This window comes from Phyllobates terribilis, unplaced genomic scaffold (genome assembly GCF_046119375.1).
Source record: "Phyllobates terribilis strain yellow unplaced genomic scaffold, ASM4611937v1 Scaffold_1__5_contigs__length_1240528914, whole genome shotgun sequence".
Classification (NCBI taxonomy): Eukaryota; Metazoa; Chordata; class Amphibia; order Anura; family Dendrobatidae; genus Phyllobates; species Phyllobates terribilis.
In genome coordinates this window covers 325754623-325772016 of record NW_027362761.1, presented here as the reverse complement: position 1 = coordinate 325772016, position 17394 = coordinate 325754623, and the positions used below count along the sequence as shown (strand labels likewise).

Below are 17394 nucleotides of genomic sequence, written 5' to 3'. Positions count from 1 at the left end.
CATTATATGGGGGGGTGACATGCTGCATGGGGCATTATATGGGGGTGGCATCCAGCATAGGGCATTATAAGGGGGGAACAGCCTGCATGGGGCATCATAAGGGATGGAACAGCCTGCATATGGCATTATAAGGGGGAAACAGCCTGCCTATTGGGAACATTTGCCTGCCCATTGAGGACCTATGCTGCCTATTGAGGATATTTACCTGCCTATTGGGGACATTTACCTGCCTATTGGGGACCTATGCTGCCTACTGGGTACATTTACCTGCCTATTGGGGACATTTACCTGCCTATTGGGGACATTTACCTGCCTATTGGGGACCTATGCTGCCTATTGGGTACATTTACCTGCCTATTGGGAACCTACGCTGCCTATTGGGGACATTTACCTGCCTATTGGGGATATTTACCTGCCTATTGAGGACCGATGCTGCCTATTGAGGACCTATGCTGCCTATTGGGTACAGTTACCTACCTATTGAAATACCGGTTGATTTAACTTTAATTTAATTTTAAATATTGTATTTGTTCCTGTATTGTTTTTTTTACTACAAAATAAGATATGTGCAGTGTGCATAGGAATTTGTTCATAGTTTTTTTAAAAAACTTTATTCCGGCCCTCCAATGGTCTGAGGGACCGTGAACTGGCCCCCTGTTTAAAAAGTTTGAGAACCCCTGGTTTAGGCTGGCTGTGATAGTCCCCCTTGATTTTGATTAGATGCGCTAGACTATGTGATAACTGCAGCGCATTATGGGCAAATCCACCATTCAGCGCCTGACATCCTTAGCCAGCTCTGTGACTCTTCAGCAATGTGTGAAATGGCGTGGGGAATTTTCTTTTGGTCAATTCATGTGAATCAAATTGCAAATTGTTTGAATTCAAGGGGGTCTACTAATGTCAGGTAATTCTATCTACAATTGAATTTCCGCTAATCGATTTGATCATTTTTACTAGTTATCAAAGTAAAATATTCAATTCCCAACTTTTATATAATAGCAAAAATAAACAAAAAAAAGTACACATAATTGGTATCCCCACATGCAAAATGATCTGAACTAATAAGCTACCATATTATTTAACAGATGCAGTGAAAAATAAGCAAAAAATATGCAAAAAATGCCACAAATAAAATGGAATAAAAAGTAATCAAAAAGTCGTATGTAAAAACAAACGTTATCACTAAAATTATTTTCTGTACAATTGTTTTAGTGTGCAAAAGTGGCAAAATAACTGAAAAAACGACACCGTAACTGTAGAAAAAGACACAGACAGCACATCCAGATGTTATACATGTATCTACTGCAGCTAAGCAAAATTTTCAAAACTGAACATGTGGGTCCTAGTTAACATTTTTGTCAGAATGCATAACCCACTGACATGTCCCTGGGTCCCTAACCTGCAAGGTTAAGCGATGTGCGCAACCACCACCACTGCAACACCATGCCAGTAGGGGAAGGGACCAAGATGTTTACTGTATTCATGCTGCCAGGCAAAGGCAATCTGCCCGCGACTCTAGGCCACACTACCCTAGAGACACAGCATCACAGCTACAATAGCCACCACATAGAAACACCACCAACTGAACTAATCTAAAAATCTCACCTTTCATGTTGCTTCATTCAAATACCTGACAATATAATAGGCTGGACACTTGTGCAGTATCATGCTAATTTAAAAACATCTTGGCCAAATTGGTGGAGTTCTGGCACCAAGGTAAAAACAAAATGACAGACTATGCATTATACAGTAACTCTAGAAAGAAAGACATGTACCGCACATCCAAATATCATATACTGATTTGCATCTAAGCAAATTTCTCAAAACTGAACATAAGGTTCTTGTTAACAATTTGATGAGAAAGTACAGTGGGGAAAAAAAGTATTTAGTCAGCCACCAATTGTGCAAGTTCTCCCACTTAAAAAGATGAGAGAGGCCTGTAATTGACATCATAGGTAGACCTCAACTATGAGAGACAAAATGAGAAAACAAATCCTGAAAATCACATTGTCTGATCTGGAAAGATTTTTTTTTTTAAATTTTGGTGGAAAATAAGTATTTGGTCAATTACAAAACTTCATCTCAATACTTTGCTATATATCCTTTGTTGGCAATGACAGAGGTCAAACATTTTCTGTAATTCTTCACAAGGTTGGCACACACTGTTGCTGGTACAGTATGTTGGCCCATTCCTCCATGCAGATTTCCTCTAGAGCAGTGATGTTTTGGGGCTGTCGCTGGGCAACATGGACTTTCAACTCCCTCCAAAGGTTTTCTATAGGGTTTAGATCTGGATACTGGCTAGGCTCTCCAGGACCTTGAAATGCTTCTTACGAAGCCACTCCTTCGTTGCCCTGGCGGTGTCCTTGGGATCATTGTCATGCTGAAAGACTCAGCCACGATTCATCTTCAATGCCCTTGCTGATGGAAGGAGGTTTGCACTCAAAATCTCACGATACATGGCCCCATTCATTCTTTCATGTACACCGATCAGTCGTCCTGGTCCCTTGGCAGAGAAACAGCCCCAAATCATGATGTTGCCACCCCCATGCTTCACAGTAGGTATGGTGTTCTTTGGATGCTACTCAGCATTCTTTCTTCTCCAAACACGACGAGTTGTGTTTCTACCAAACAGTTCTACTTTGGTTTCATCTGACCATATGACATTCTCCCAATACTCTTCTGGATCATCCAAATGCTCTCTAGCAAGCTTCAGATGGGCCTGACATGTAATGGCTTAAGCAGGGGGACACATCTGGCACTGCAGGATCAGTGGTCTTGTATGTCTTCCATTTTCTAATTATTGCTCCCACAGTTGATTTCTTCACACCAAGCTGCTTGCCTATTGCAGATTCAGTCTTCCCAGGCTGGTGGAGGGTCTACAATTTTGTTTCTGGTGTCCTTCCACAGATCTTTGGTCTTCACCATAGTGGAGTTTGGAGTGCGACTGTTTGAGGTTGCGGACAGGTGTCTTTTATACTGATAACAAGTTCAAACAGGTGCCAGTACTACAGGTAATAAGTGGAGGACAGAGAAGCCTCTTAAAGAAGAAGTTACAGGTCTGTGAGAGCCAGAAATCTTTCTTGTTTGTAATTGACCAAATACTTAATATCCACCAAAATTTGAAAAAACTTTCTTTCCAAATCAGACAATGTGATTTTCAGGATTTGTTTTCTCATTTTGTCTCTCATAGTTGAGGTCTACCTATGATGTCAATTACAGGCCTCTCTCATCTTATTAAGTGGGAGAACTTGCACAATTGGTGGCTAACTAAATACTTTTTTTCCCCACTGTATAAACCCACTGCCACGAAATGGTGAACCTCTTTGTGGATCCCTAATTTGTTTGGCATAGCAATGTGTAGTGACCACCTCCACCGTGACAACATGTTCCAGGGGAGCGACTGAGGTACACCAAAAACACTATAGAAATATGGTGTTGCCGTAATTGTACTGACCAGAAGTACCGAGTTGTCTTATTCCTATACCTCATGATGAACAGGAAAAAAATGAATAAAAACAATTGCTGCTTTCTAGTGTTGAGCGAATGTGCTCGTTTAACCCTTTAAATGAGCAAGCTCGGGTGTTCGCCAAGTATTTGCGGCATGCTCAGCATCTAGGTTTGATCTGCCACGTCTGCATGTGTCGCAGCGGTTAGACAGCTGCGACACATGCAGGGATTGCCTGTGTGTTAGGCTATCCCTGCATGTGTCACGGCTGTCTAACAGCCGTGACACATGCAGCCGTTGCGGCTCAAACCTAGATGCCGAGCACGCCGCAAATACTCGGCGAGCACCCGAGCATGCTCGATTAAAGGGTTAAACGAGCACGCTCGCTCAACACTTCTGCTTTCTGTTCATACTGCCTCCCAAATAAAAAAGTGATCAAAAAACATTATGAACTACAATTTGGTTACAATAAAACCTGAGCTTGTCCCGTAAATACAGTACAAGCCCTCATACAACAAAAGCTGACAATTTTAATTGTATTAGTTCCTCTTTGCATTAATTCCTGAGAATCATCTGAAGGGTTAACAATCTTCCTGACAGCAATTTTGAATACTATGATGGGTGCGATTTTGAATAGCCAATAAAGTGAATAGGTCCCTGAAGAAAATTAGAATATACTGCCAACTTTTAAGCCTTCTAACACCATACAAAATGAAAAGACATTTAAATAAATGATGCTGACATAAAGTAGACATATGCTAAATGTTATATATTATGATTTTTTAGATGGTATGAATATTTGGTTTAATGGTATAAAATTTAAAAGTTTGAAACTGCTAGTTTTTCACATTTTTTGTGAAATTACAGATATTTTCATATATAAATGCAAAACATATTGATCTATATATACCACTAAAATAACAAAGCCGCTGCCAACAAGTCTAAAAGAAGGACGTATTGGACACTGAAAGAACAGTTGGTTCTTGAAACTGATGTGCTGGTAATAGGAAAAATAATTAAGTGCACGTACTTGAACAACTTTGATTCTGATGGCTGGAGTCAGCGTATCTCCAATAGCAGTTCTTATGAAGTGTTCCCAATATACCTACATTTAGTACCTACTAACAGTAGTTGAGCATGAGCGCTCAAGGCTCATTGATGTGTGTGAAGAGCAAAGACTAGCAGGTTTGGTCCAATCACACTGGAAAGCTACTCTACTACAAAGTGCTACAAATTAGGTATTCTTGGCTATGATAGCAAGGTGTCAGAACACACAATACATGACAGCTTGCTGCATAGCTACAAGCCTGTCAGAGTGTCCATGTTTACTCCTGTCCATAGTGCATTGCTTACTGGGGAAAACAAAAAGTCAAGTCACCAGAGGAAATGTAATGCTCTGGGCAATCTCTTGCAAGGGATCTTTGGGTCTGGGCAATCATATGTATCATGGCGGTGACTCGCAGACCTTCCCAGCACCGCTGTGCTCACCATGCGGTTTTTCCTCATGTCTGGCCAGGCTTACCCTGGAGTTGTGCAGCAGTGCTGCTTTATGCCTGTGGCTTCCATCTAACCTTATGGGGGCGTGGCGGGTCTATGCAGGAATTTAACTCTGCTGTATCCTGCAGAGATTAACGTCTCCAGCATATCCCATGCTAGCAGGGTCTATATCTGGCAGCTCTACCTACTACTCCCTGCCCGAACGTTGGTTCCTCGCTAGTTCGTGTGCTAGTGTCCTGTTTGCTTGTATTGATTCTCTGTTATTGACCTTGCTTGCTTGTCCTGTCTGACCTCTCCGCTCCTGACCCCAGCTATTCCTACTGATCCTGTATTACCTGCCCTGACCTTGGACCATCTCACTTCACTTTGTATTTGCCCTCTCGTACCCTCTGGTCAGCAGATGCAGACTGCCCTGGAGTTGTACCTGACATCAAGCCTATCCTCACCACCAGAGGCACTAGTGAACATCAGGTAGTTGCTTAGTCATGCCCCTCCAGTGTAAGCCCGGCTTGTGGCACAGTGGTTCTACATTCACCAGCGTTACATTCGCCCACCACCGTAATAATATGGATGTCATTTCACAAATACTATCTTTCTAAACATTGTGGCAGTATTCTCCTTTATTGCAACATAATACCCTAATGATGGTGGCCTCATTCATGAAGATGCATCCTGTAAAAAAGTCATATAAATGTATAGTAGATGTGGGCCTCACCATTTCAGTCGTAAACTCCTACAGATCGACCTGCTTAGGGAGCTAATGTTCCAGTATTAGAGCCGATTGTCAGTCAGTCCCGTCCTGGGGGCAAAGTTATAACCGCCACTCACTATGCAATGAGCGGTGACTGAGGCCGTGCCAGCCCTGACTGAAAGTCCGAGGCTGCCGAGAAGAATAAAGTTTATTTCCTCCCCCTGCTGAGGGGCTCTCAGTGCAGGCACTGTGCAGCTTCAGAACGCTATTAACCCATTATTTGCAGGTTATTAGTGTTTTTTACAATGACAAGTTCCCTTTAAGGTCTCAAAAACTGCACCATATACCTTGTAGGAGATACAGTTCCAAATATTTTGCTTCCTATTTTAGAACAGCTACTAGGAGGAGATAACTCTCATTACCACATGCAGAGGTAGTATGAATCTGTATGCAGTGAGGTCCTCTTAGAGACAGCAGTAAGTAGACAGAATTTGATAATTTAACGCCATGAAATAAGGGATTCCAAAAAAAATCAGAGCTCTGAGACCCATAAAGATATAAGGTGGTTTTGCAGTAGAGGTCCACCTTTTGCTCTGGGTCCGGTGGTACTGGTCTGTGACCAAAAGATCAGCCCAAACCTGGAGCCAAAGAGTCATTGCTGAAAGTAGTCTAGAATGAGGAATGTAATACTATTCATGTTCAGATCACCTTAAAGGCGTTATAAAGCATTTAAAAATATGTCTGCTTTGTCTAGAACCAGCATCACATCTGTCCATGGGTTTTGATTGGTATTACAGCTTAGCTGCACTAAAATATATGGAGGTGAGATATATTATTTAATTTAGATTGTGAACAACCGTGACACTGTTTTTAGAACAAAATGGCCAAATTTATTGATTCTTATATAAACTCTTCAGGACCTGTCAGGACCTGTCAGCAGTATATTAGAACCTCAACTAAAGGTGTTATAAAACCCCTTTAATTCTTTCATTCATACTTTGCTATTAGAATTTTTTGGGAGCGTTTTTGAGTAATCTATTTTTCAAAGTTTCATCTCAAGTGCATCGGAGTGGACCCTTAACTCCTCAGCTGTGCGCTACTTCACCAGCACAGGCCTCCAGTCATTGATTGACAGGTCGCTCTTTCCTCAGTGACCTGTCTCCTCTGCGCAGCCATCGTCATTGCTCAGGTTTATTTCATCCGAAGGGGCAGTAATTACGCAATGAGCTCCTGATTACATTCTGTGATCAATGTACCAGCGTACGCAACCTCATTATAAGCTCACTGCACAGGTGCCATCATAGACTGGGTTTGTTGCAATGATGGCACCCACTCAGTTACCTCCTAATGTCTTTGTGGGAGCTGGTACATTGATCTAAAATTTCATCAGGAGCTCACTGCACAGGTTCCACGCCCTCTGATAAAACAAACCCGAGCAATGACTATGCCTGCACAGGGAAGATGGGTCACTGAGGCAAGAGTGACTTGTCAATTCACAACAGGAGGCCTTCTGTTGGCTGGGAAATACAGTAGATCTGAGGAGTGAAGTGCACTGAATGATACACTTGAGAATAAAACTTCAAAAATAATTGATCAAAACTGCCCCAATGAAATTCTACTAGGAATGTATGAATGTAATGAGCACTAAAGGGGCTTTACACTCATACCTATAGTTAGGGGTCGAATATCCTGCTGGCAGATCATCTGTAATGAAATCTATCTTTCTAATCAGCATTAAGCCAGCATGTTCTATCTTTCATATTAGCATTAAAAAAGAAGAATGGTTGGCTTTTTCTTTTTTAATCCCATGGTATAAAACATCTCTTATGAAGTTGATATCATGTTGTTGTTGTATATACATTATACACATAAAATTCCAAATGACACCATTTCCAGTAGACATTTTTAATTGTGTGAAGAATTTCAGGACTTGAAATGATGACTGACATAATAGTTTTTTTTAAAGAAACTCTTGTGTACGTATATCAGTCCAGGTGGTGTGAATCACAAGATTGATCCCAAAAAAGTGAAAGATGCAAAATCGTGTTTGTTAATACACAATAATCTCCATTGGACAACTGATTCGAGTCAAGTAAAGGGCTGTAGAAACTGATGGTATATTGTCTAAAATGCAGTAAATATTTGTTGTGGCACCAAGGAGATTAAAAAGGGTCTTTTTTTAGAAAGAGCACCATGCCTATCCATAGGCTATGTCTGGTATTGCAGTTCATGCTCATTCAAGAAAATGGTGTTGAGCTGCAATATCTTTCTTAGCCTATGAACCAGAGAGCTGCTGTTTTTTAAAAGTGAAGGACAAATTATCCTTTTAACTGATGAACATCCACTATCTGCTTAGTACTAAAACATATTATATATTTATCATACACTATAGAGTCATTTATAGTAAGTTGTTGATTTTAACCATTCAAATATATGTAGCAAGAAAATCCCAGACAAGGGCATTCCAAAGTGCTTAGCTCAGGACTTTCACAGTTTGATACTTTAGATTACTGTTTAGACAAAGGACCAAGAGCACGTAGTGTTCCATAGTCTCATCTGGGGTATACAACTTTTCGCTAGACAACGAACATTTGAGCCCAGATGCTGAAGGTTAAGCCAACTCTCATTAGATGAAATTTGAGTGTTTTAATAAATACAAGGCACTCCCCCAGATGAAAATCTAGCTTACTATAAAAACAGTCATATATTACCTTTTCTTGGAGGCTCCATTCCAAATTTAATGTACATTTAAATGGGATAATCTCCTCAAACTTATCATTTGGCATTTTCAACAAAACATCTAATATTGGGTATTTTTTTTTAATTATTAATGAATCTGTTCAATTTTAATTTTACATTTTTGATAAAATTATTGACTAAAGTATGACACAACATTGGTGGCGTCAAATGTATTCCTTAAGATGTAGGACATATTAATTGTTATTCCAGGCATTACACTGAGCAAGGTTTTAGTGTTTGTCAAAAGTCCAGTTTGAACAATAAGATAATTTTATTGTTGGTCTATGAATTAAATTGCATCTGAAGGAATACTGTTATTTGCTACATCATCACTGTGGTGCGGAGTAAGTTCTTGACCATAGATACCTGCACAATGGCCACGTCAATGCCTTTAGCAACTCGTTAGGGTAATGACTGCAAATAGATTTCTTGCCCATTGGTGATTATTGCTTACTTACATTTGCATGTTATTTACATTTTATTTAGTACAATTAATCACACATGCTGATGTGGGGGATGCTCTGTTCTTTTGTATAGGAAGTACAATAAAAAGGCACATGATCATTCATTGTAGGAATTGTGCACCAGTCTGTAACATAAAATTTACCAGCAGAGAAGCTTGTCACTTATACCCTCTTGAAGAACAAACATAAACTCTTTCCATTCTTTTAATCCTCCATCTTTTACGTGCTCTGTTCATCTCGTCCTTTTGGTATTTCCACACATGATCCATGACAGCCTATCCACATAGTAGGATGGCTATTATCATGTGATGTACAGTGGTCCATGAGCAGATGGTAGAATATGTCCTCTTTTCTTGTGATTAACCAAGAAGGCATCTCTGTATGTTTCTCACATCTAATAAGAACACCCTTGCTGCTATAGCCATCAATTCCGGCCATGTTTAATCCAGTTTCTTATAATCCATTTCTGTCCTGAGCATCTCTGAACCACCAGTCTCAGTCCAAAATTAGCATCCTTAGACATCTCCACTTCTAGACAGCGACCCGTGTCCCTGCTGACAATGGGGCTATTCTGTATGTAGGATAGAAAGCAGAATTTAGTATCTCTGACAAATTCTGGTAACACAACATATGCAAAAGATATTGGTCACAATGCTGTATCCCATGTATTTCTCTACTTCTAAATTATAATAAACCATAGGTACGCACAAAGATAGAAAAATGTAAAATGAATATGACGCACCCCTGGGCCTGTGTCGCGCTGCGTTGCGCACGCGGGAGCTTACCCGGAGCCGGATCTCTTGAGGGTTGTAGTCTCGTGGCGGTGATCCGGTCCGTGCCCAGGGAGTCAGACTAAGTGGCGCTGTATTAGCGGTAGATGTTGGACGACTACGCCACCCGTTGAGTACAGCTAAGGAGCTGCTGCTGCAGGGCAGACCGCTGAGGCCGGTGGTAGGATTGTGCAGCGTGATAGTATAACCCCCAACGGGAGGGGTATAGCCTCAGGGCAGCCGACGTGGATGATGGGGGTAGCAGGAACCACTCGGAGACGGTACGGTGTAGTTCAGGGTCTTTACTGGTGACAACGATAGACCCTCCTGGAGTACTGGCTAGCGATTGGGGCCTGGTCAGTCCTTGAGCAGATGGGATCTCCCCTGGCCAGGCGGAGTTGTAGGCCTCCCAAACTAACGATACTCTTCTGGCTACCTTGCTAGAGGCGGGTATAAGTAGCCCACGTCCCTGAGTGTACCGTGTGGTGCTCACCCGTATGGCCGGTGACTCGGGGCCTTCTAGTAGCTTCCGCTCCACGACGGCGGTGCTGGTCCCACACGTGTGACCGTGCCTTCGGGTTTCTGGGCCAGAGGACCTGCAATCCCCTGCCGGTCGGTTTCTGCTGCTGGATAGGAGTTAGTCCCCACAGCCTCGGACTCCGGGTCCGGTGATAACTTCTCAGTCAGGGCGAGCTCTGCAGCTGCCAGCCCCTGACTCCTTGTAGCACTGCTCCCACAGAGCTCCTGATGTTCTTTTCCTATATCTGCTTCTCTGTCTTTACTTCTTCTCTACTCACTAACCCTGCCTCAGCCCCAGGTTTATATAGGGGAAGTCCTTCCCCTCCCAGGACTGGGCAGGAGGTGTGGCATGCATAGGATTCCTGACCAAGAGACCTCCCACCTGCTCTCAGACATAACATTGCATTACTGTGGAAACCAGACCCCTGGGGTGCCACAAATAGAACTACTAAAAATTAATAAATGTCAGAAAGTATCTCAAATAAATATTACATGTATTAGAAAAACTATATCAAACCAGAAGTATATAAAAACATTACTATGAATCCATACACCAAGAGAAATATGCCAATGGTCCTACTGGTGTATATACAGAGTATACAGCAGACCCGCCTAAAAACAGAGTATAATCACAAAGTAAAATGGGACAATCAATAATCTGACAACATGGGAGTCAAGTAGCAATGAACATTATAGTTAAATGTAAACCAATGTAACAATGCATATAAGTCAACCCAAACATACACGTCCCTGCATTCAAAAAGGCCCTATTCTTTCACCCAGTCTCGATGAGTGGGCAGGGCGGAGTACGAGGCGCCTGATTCATTAAAAGGTGCATGTCTCATAATGAATCAGGAGAGGCGCAAAGTGTTGTGCGTCCCTGTGTGCACCTCTACACAAATCTTACTTCAATCAATCTTAATTTGGAGCCAGATTTGTGGCTTAAGAAATACCGCTGCTTTGAATATACACCTGTAAGACCATCTGAATACTTGTCTTGTATACGAATGTTCATGTATTTTATATACTATTGGTTGGGAATAGTTTTATTGACCAATAAAAATAATAAAATACAGTATATAGTAAGCTCTGTGCAAACATTTTAGGCAGGTGTGGAAAATATTATGCAAACTACAATAAATTTTAAAAATAGAAGTGATAATAGTTTATTTTTATTAATTAAAAAAATGCAAAGTGAAAGAACACAAGAGAAATTTAAATCAAATCAATATTTGGTGTGACCACCTTTTGTCTTTAAAGCAACAACAATTCTTTTAGATATATATAGATACTAGATATTGAACCCATTCTAAACCCGGGTGGCAAGCATTTTTATTGGTCCATTTTCGGCGCCATTTTTTTTAAGACACTGTGTCTGTGAATTCACATATACTGTGTCTTCAATAAAATGGTGCCGGATGGCGTGGTATGCGCATGCGGTGACTCCGGCACCATTTTATTTAAGCAATGTACTACAACGTCAACACGCAGCGGCCATAGGTGGTAATGGAGATGGTTGGTGCAGGCGCACTGCTATGTTGACATTGTAGTACACTACTTAAATAAAATGGCGCAGAGTCAGCACATGCCATGCTATCTGGTGCCATGTTATTGAAGACACTGTATGTGCGAATTCGCAGACACAGTGTCTTAAAAAAATGGTGCCAGATAGAGCGTGCGCATGCGCTGACTCCGGTGCCATTTTATTGAAGTATTATGCTACAAAATTAAATGTACCCTGTCATCAGAAATAAAACTATTAACCTGCATATATGCAGTTAATCTGCAGGTTAATAGCGTTATTATGCTGCCCAGCGCCTGCACGCAGCCGAATGCAGCGGCGAGAAAATTAACTTTATTTTATATATGCTCCCCCATCCTGGTCCCTCATCCTGGTATATGCTCCCCCATCCTTGTCCCCCATCCTAGTATATGCGCCCCCATCCTGGTCCCCCATTCTGGTATATGCTCCCCCCGATTGTGGTATATGCTCCCCCATCCGGGTCCCCCATCCTGGTATATGCTTCTCCATCTGAGGAGATTGAGGTATGTGTCCTAGTGGCGCCGGAGATGGTGTTATGCGGTCAGCGCTTATGCATATCGTGATCTCCGGCACCACAGTCCTTCATCCTCGTCCTCCTCCCTCTCACTTGTATTGGCTGATGTGTTTGTCTGTCTCTGGCCAGAGTGCGCAGGCACATTGTGCAGGCACAGTGTACAGAGGCTTCGGACAGACTGACACATCCCTGGTTATATTATAGATATATGTTGAAAAACAGTTATTAACTGAAACTAAAACAGCTGTTTAGGAAGCTCCAAACTATGCTGAAGTTATGGAAGACAGTTTCATTTCACTTCTCAAACATCATGGCAAGACTGAGCAAAGCAACTGCACCAGGACTGCCACCAGGAATTTCGGGGCCCCATACTGGCAACATTTTTGGGCCCCCTTGAGACTGCGCCCAGCCTCCACCCCAGATCCGCCTCCATCCCTCGAACCTTCCACAGTCCCGCCTCCCACTCTTGGAAAAGCTCTACTTTCTGCACCACATCTTCACCAATCACACATTAACAGTTCCTATCTAACAATATATCACACACATAGCCAGCAGCCTTTGTTTTGGCCAAATTAATTTTTAAGCCGCCACCACGACAAGGTAGACTCTTCTGGCAGAGTCCTACTCTACTGTACACTATTAAACATTTCTTATAATATACAATATTCTTTTTAGGCATATTTTTATTTAAGGGAATGTGTCTCATACATTTTTTAAAATGACCAATAATACCACATACAAGGGACAAATACCATCACACCATGACCAGACCACATATTACCACCACATAGTGACCGAATAATACCACATTCAAGGGACAAATACCGCCACACCATGACCAGATCACATATTACCACCACATAGTGGCTGAATAATACCACATACAGGGACAAATACCGCCACACTGTGACCAGATCACATAGTGACCAAATAATACCACATACAAGGGACACATATAGTCACATCATGACCAGACCACATATTACCACCACATAGTGACTGAATACTACAATACTGAACATTAATAAAAAAACATAATACCAATAGTACCATAAGTACCATTATACACAGGAGCCCTGTGTATAGTATGTAGTGTATAGAGTCAGTGTTCAGGTAACTCCCCATGTCTCTCCATCCTGCTGCCCCCCACATCTCTCCATCCTGCTGCCCCCCATGTTTCTCCATCCTGCTGCCCCACTATGTCTCTCCATCCTGTTCTGCTGCCCCCATATGTCTCTCCATTCTGCTGCCCCCATATGTCTCTCCATTCTGCTGCCCCCTATGTCTTTCCATTCTGCTGCCCCCATATGTCTCTCCATTCTGCTGCCCCATATGTCTCTCCATTCTGCTGCCCCCATATGTCTCTCCATTCTGCTGCCCCCATGTCTCTCCATTCTGTTGCCCCCATATGTCTGTCCATTCTGCTGCCCCCAATATGTCTCTCCATTCTGCTGCCCCCATATGTCTCCCCATTCTGCTGCCCCTATATGTCTCCCCATTCTGCTGCCCTTATATGTCTCCCCATTCTGCTGCCACATATGTCTCTCCATTCTGCTTTCCCCCTATGTCTCTCCATTCTGCTGCCCCATATGTCTCCCATTCTGCTGCCCCATATGTCTCTCTATTCTGCTGCTCCCGTATGTCTCTCTATTCTGCTGCCCCCAATATGTCTCTCCATTCTGCTGCCCCTATATGCCTCCCCATTCTGCTGCCCCTATATGTCTCTCCATTCTGCTGCCCCCATATGTCTCTCCATTCTGCTGCCCCCTATGTCTCTCCATTCTGCTGCCCCCTATGTCTTTCCATTCTGCTGCCCCCATATGTCTCTCCATTCTGCTGCCCCATATGTCTCTCCATTCTGCTGCCCCCATATGTCTCTCCATTCTGCTGCCCCCATGTCTCTCCATTCTGTTGCCCCCATATGTCTGTCCATTCTGCTGCCCCCAATATGTCTCTCCATTCTGCTGCCCCCATATGTCTCCCCATTCTGCTGCCCCTATATGTCTCCCCATTCTGCTGCCCTTATATGTCTCCCCATTCTGCTGCCACATATGTCTCTCCATTCTGCTTTCCCCCTATGTCTCTCCATTCTGCTGCCCCATATGTCTCCCATTCTGCTGCCCCATATGTCTCTCTATTCTGCTGCTCCCGTATGTCTCTCCATTCTGCTGCCCCCAATATGTCTCTCCATTCTGCTGCCCCTATATGCCTCCCCATTCTGCTGCCCCTATATGTTTCTCCATTCTGCTGCCCCTATATGTTTCTCCATTCTGCTGCCCCCCTATGTCTCTCCATTCTGCTGCCCCTATATGTCTCCCCAATCTGCTTCCCCCTATGTCTCTCCATTCTGCTGCCCCATATGTCTCTCTATTCTGCTGCTCCCATATGTCTCTCCATTCTGCTGCCCCCAATATGTCTCTCCATTCTGCTGCCCCCCATATGTCTCTCCGTTCTGCTGCCCCCATATGTCTCCCCATTCTGCTGCCCCTTTATGTCTCCCCATTCTGCTGCCCCCATATGTCTCTATATTCTGCTGCCCCTATATGTATCCCCATTCTGCTTCCCCCCTATGTCTTTCCATTCTGCTGCCCCCATATGTCTCTCCATTCTGCTGCCCCATATGTCTCTCCATTCTGCTGCCCCCATATGTCTCTCCATTCTGCTGCCCCCATATGTCTCTCCATTCTGTTGCCCCCATATGTCTGTCCATTCTGCTGCCCCCATATGTCTCTCCATTCTGCTGCCCCCAATATGTCTCTCCATTCTGCTGCCCCTATATGCCTCCCCATTCTGCTGCCCCTATATGTTTCTCCATTCTGCTGCCCCCCTATGTCTCTCCATTCTGCTGCCCCTATATGTCTCCCCAATCTTCTTCCCCCCTATGTCTCTCTATTCTGCTGCCCCATATGTCTCTCTATTCTGCTGCTCCCATATGTCTCTCCATTCTGCTGCCCCCAATATGTCTCTCCATTCTGCTGCCCCCAATATGTCTCTCCGTTCTGCTGCCCCCATATGTCTCCCCATTCTGCTGCCCCTTTATGTCTCCCCATTCTGCTGCTCCCATATGTCTCTATATTCTGCTGCCCCTTTATGTCTCCCCATTCTGCTGCCCCCATATGTCTCTATATTCTGCTGCCCCCATATGTCTCCCCATTCTGCTGCCCCTTTATGTCTCTCCTTTCTGCTGCCCCATATGTCTCTCATTCTGCTGCCCCATATGTCTCTCTATTCTGCTGCTCCTGTATGTCTCTCCATTCTGCTGCCCCCAATATGTCTCTACATTCTGCTGCCCCCAATATGTCTCTCCATTCTGCTGCCCCATATGTCTCCCCATTCTGCTGCCCCCATATGTCTCTCCATTCTGCTGCCCCTATAAATCTCCCCATTCTGCTACCCCATATGTCTCCCCATTCTGCTGCCCCCCTATGTCTCTCTATTCTGCTGCCCTATATATCTACCCATTATACTGCCCAAAATGTCTCCCCATTCTGCTGCCCCATATGTCTCTCTAATCTGCTGCTCCCATATGTCTCTCTATTCTGCTGCCCCCACTATGTCTTTCCAATCTTCTGTCCCCAATATGTCTCTCCATTCTGCTGCCCCATATGTCTCCCCATTCTACTGCCCCCATATGCCTCTCTATTCTGCTGATCCCGTATGTTTCTACATTCTGCTGCCTCCAATATGTCTCTCTATTCTGCTGCCCCCATATGTCTCTCCATTCTGCTACCCCCATATGTCTCTCCATTCTGCTGCCCCCCAGGTCTCTCCATTCTGCTACCCCCAGTGTCTCCCATTCTGACCCCATGCTTCTCTCCTGCCCCCATGGTGCGGCTTTAAAAAAAAAAAAAAAAGTTAAAAAAAAGCTTCTTCTTACCTTCCGGCACTCCAGCACCCAGCTCTCCCATCACCGGAAGCACGATCACTGGCGCATTGACAGTGACGTCATACACCAGCGACGTGCGCTGACGTCAGCCATCGGCTGTTAACTATTGCCATGCGGGAAGCTTCCCGCACGGCAATAGATTTAAAGTGAATCTGCGTCCGAGGACGCACGTTCACAGTGACTAAACCAGCAGGGGGCTGTCGGGCCCCCTCTGCTCACTGGGCCCATAAGCAAGTAAGGGCAGTAATGCCCTGATGGCGGCCCTGAACTGCACACAAGTTATATTGCATTGGCAAGGTCTCTCCCAGACAAAGACTTCAAAGCAGACTCGGGTTACAAGATGTGCTGTTATTTATCTTTTGAAGAAGTACCAAAAAATATGCAACGTTGAAGACAGTAGACTTTTTTTTAATTTTTCCTCAAGTAATATTTTTATACAGATTATTACAATTGCAGAACAATAAATTGACAATGGAGCTTTTATTATTTATGTTTCTGGTAAAAAAAACAAACTGTTAGCAACACATACAGAAGGCTTGAACAATGTTTCAGGGTGGCTGCCTTTGATGTTACTGTGAAACACTGAAGTCTTCATTGGTACACCATAAGGGGTAGCCACCCCCCTAAAATTGTTTCATGATCTTGTTGTGTATTATATGCCAGGTGAATGTTTTTTTTTACCTAAATGTTGCTTCTTTACAACAAACTGAGCTGTAACTGAACAAATGTGAAAAAAAAATTGAGTCACTTTGTTTCTACAAGTGTCAGGTTCTTCCATCCATTGGGAGGGACCTATTTCATGTCCATCCATCATTTATGTTATGTGTTTCCCTGATCTCTGTCATGGGTGATCCTGATCTAAGCCGTGTGTATTTTCCATCTTTTTAATTTCATTTTAAAATTAAAAAGTCAAGTGTATCATGTTATGGTGTTATGTAAGAAAAATTAAGCAATGGATATAGGCAATCAGGAAACTATAATATTAAGATTTGATTAGATTACATATTTTTAGTATTTATTTTTTGGATTTTTAGTACCGAATGTATAAACATAAATTTTGTCCCTGAAGGCATTTAAACAATATTGAGTAAGTCGTTCTGAAGTAGCGAAATATATGAAGTGCTGCCATCTAGTAATTTAAACCTTTCTTAGTATTAGACCCTAAGAGCTTAGGGAATTTAGCTGGAATGTGGTTTGCGTATGTGTATATTTTGCTTGTCAGTGCTGTGGCTGTACAGATGTTCATACTCCAATACAATATTAGGAATCTTCCTTTAATACCTGGCTACAATTAAAGTGCAACTGTTGCTTTAATATTTTTTC

General features: G+C 43.1%; 1 protein-coding gene across 1 annotated transcript in view; it reads right to left on the bottom strand.

Moving 5' to 3' along the window:
* Positions 1–7528: 7528 nt before the first annotated feature.
* The window catches only part of GALNT9 (polypeptide N-acetylgalactosaminyltransferase 9), a 746930-nt gene continuing 737064 nt past the window's right edge, over positions 7529–17394 (bottom strand). Inside the window, exon 11 of the mRNA XM_073676039.1 lies at positions 7529–9410. Coding sequence (XP_073532140.1) covers positions 9264–9410 — 147 coding nt within the window. The 3' untranslated portion in view covers positions 7529–9263. The remainder of the gene's footprint in view (positions 9411–17394) is intronic.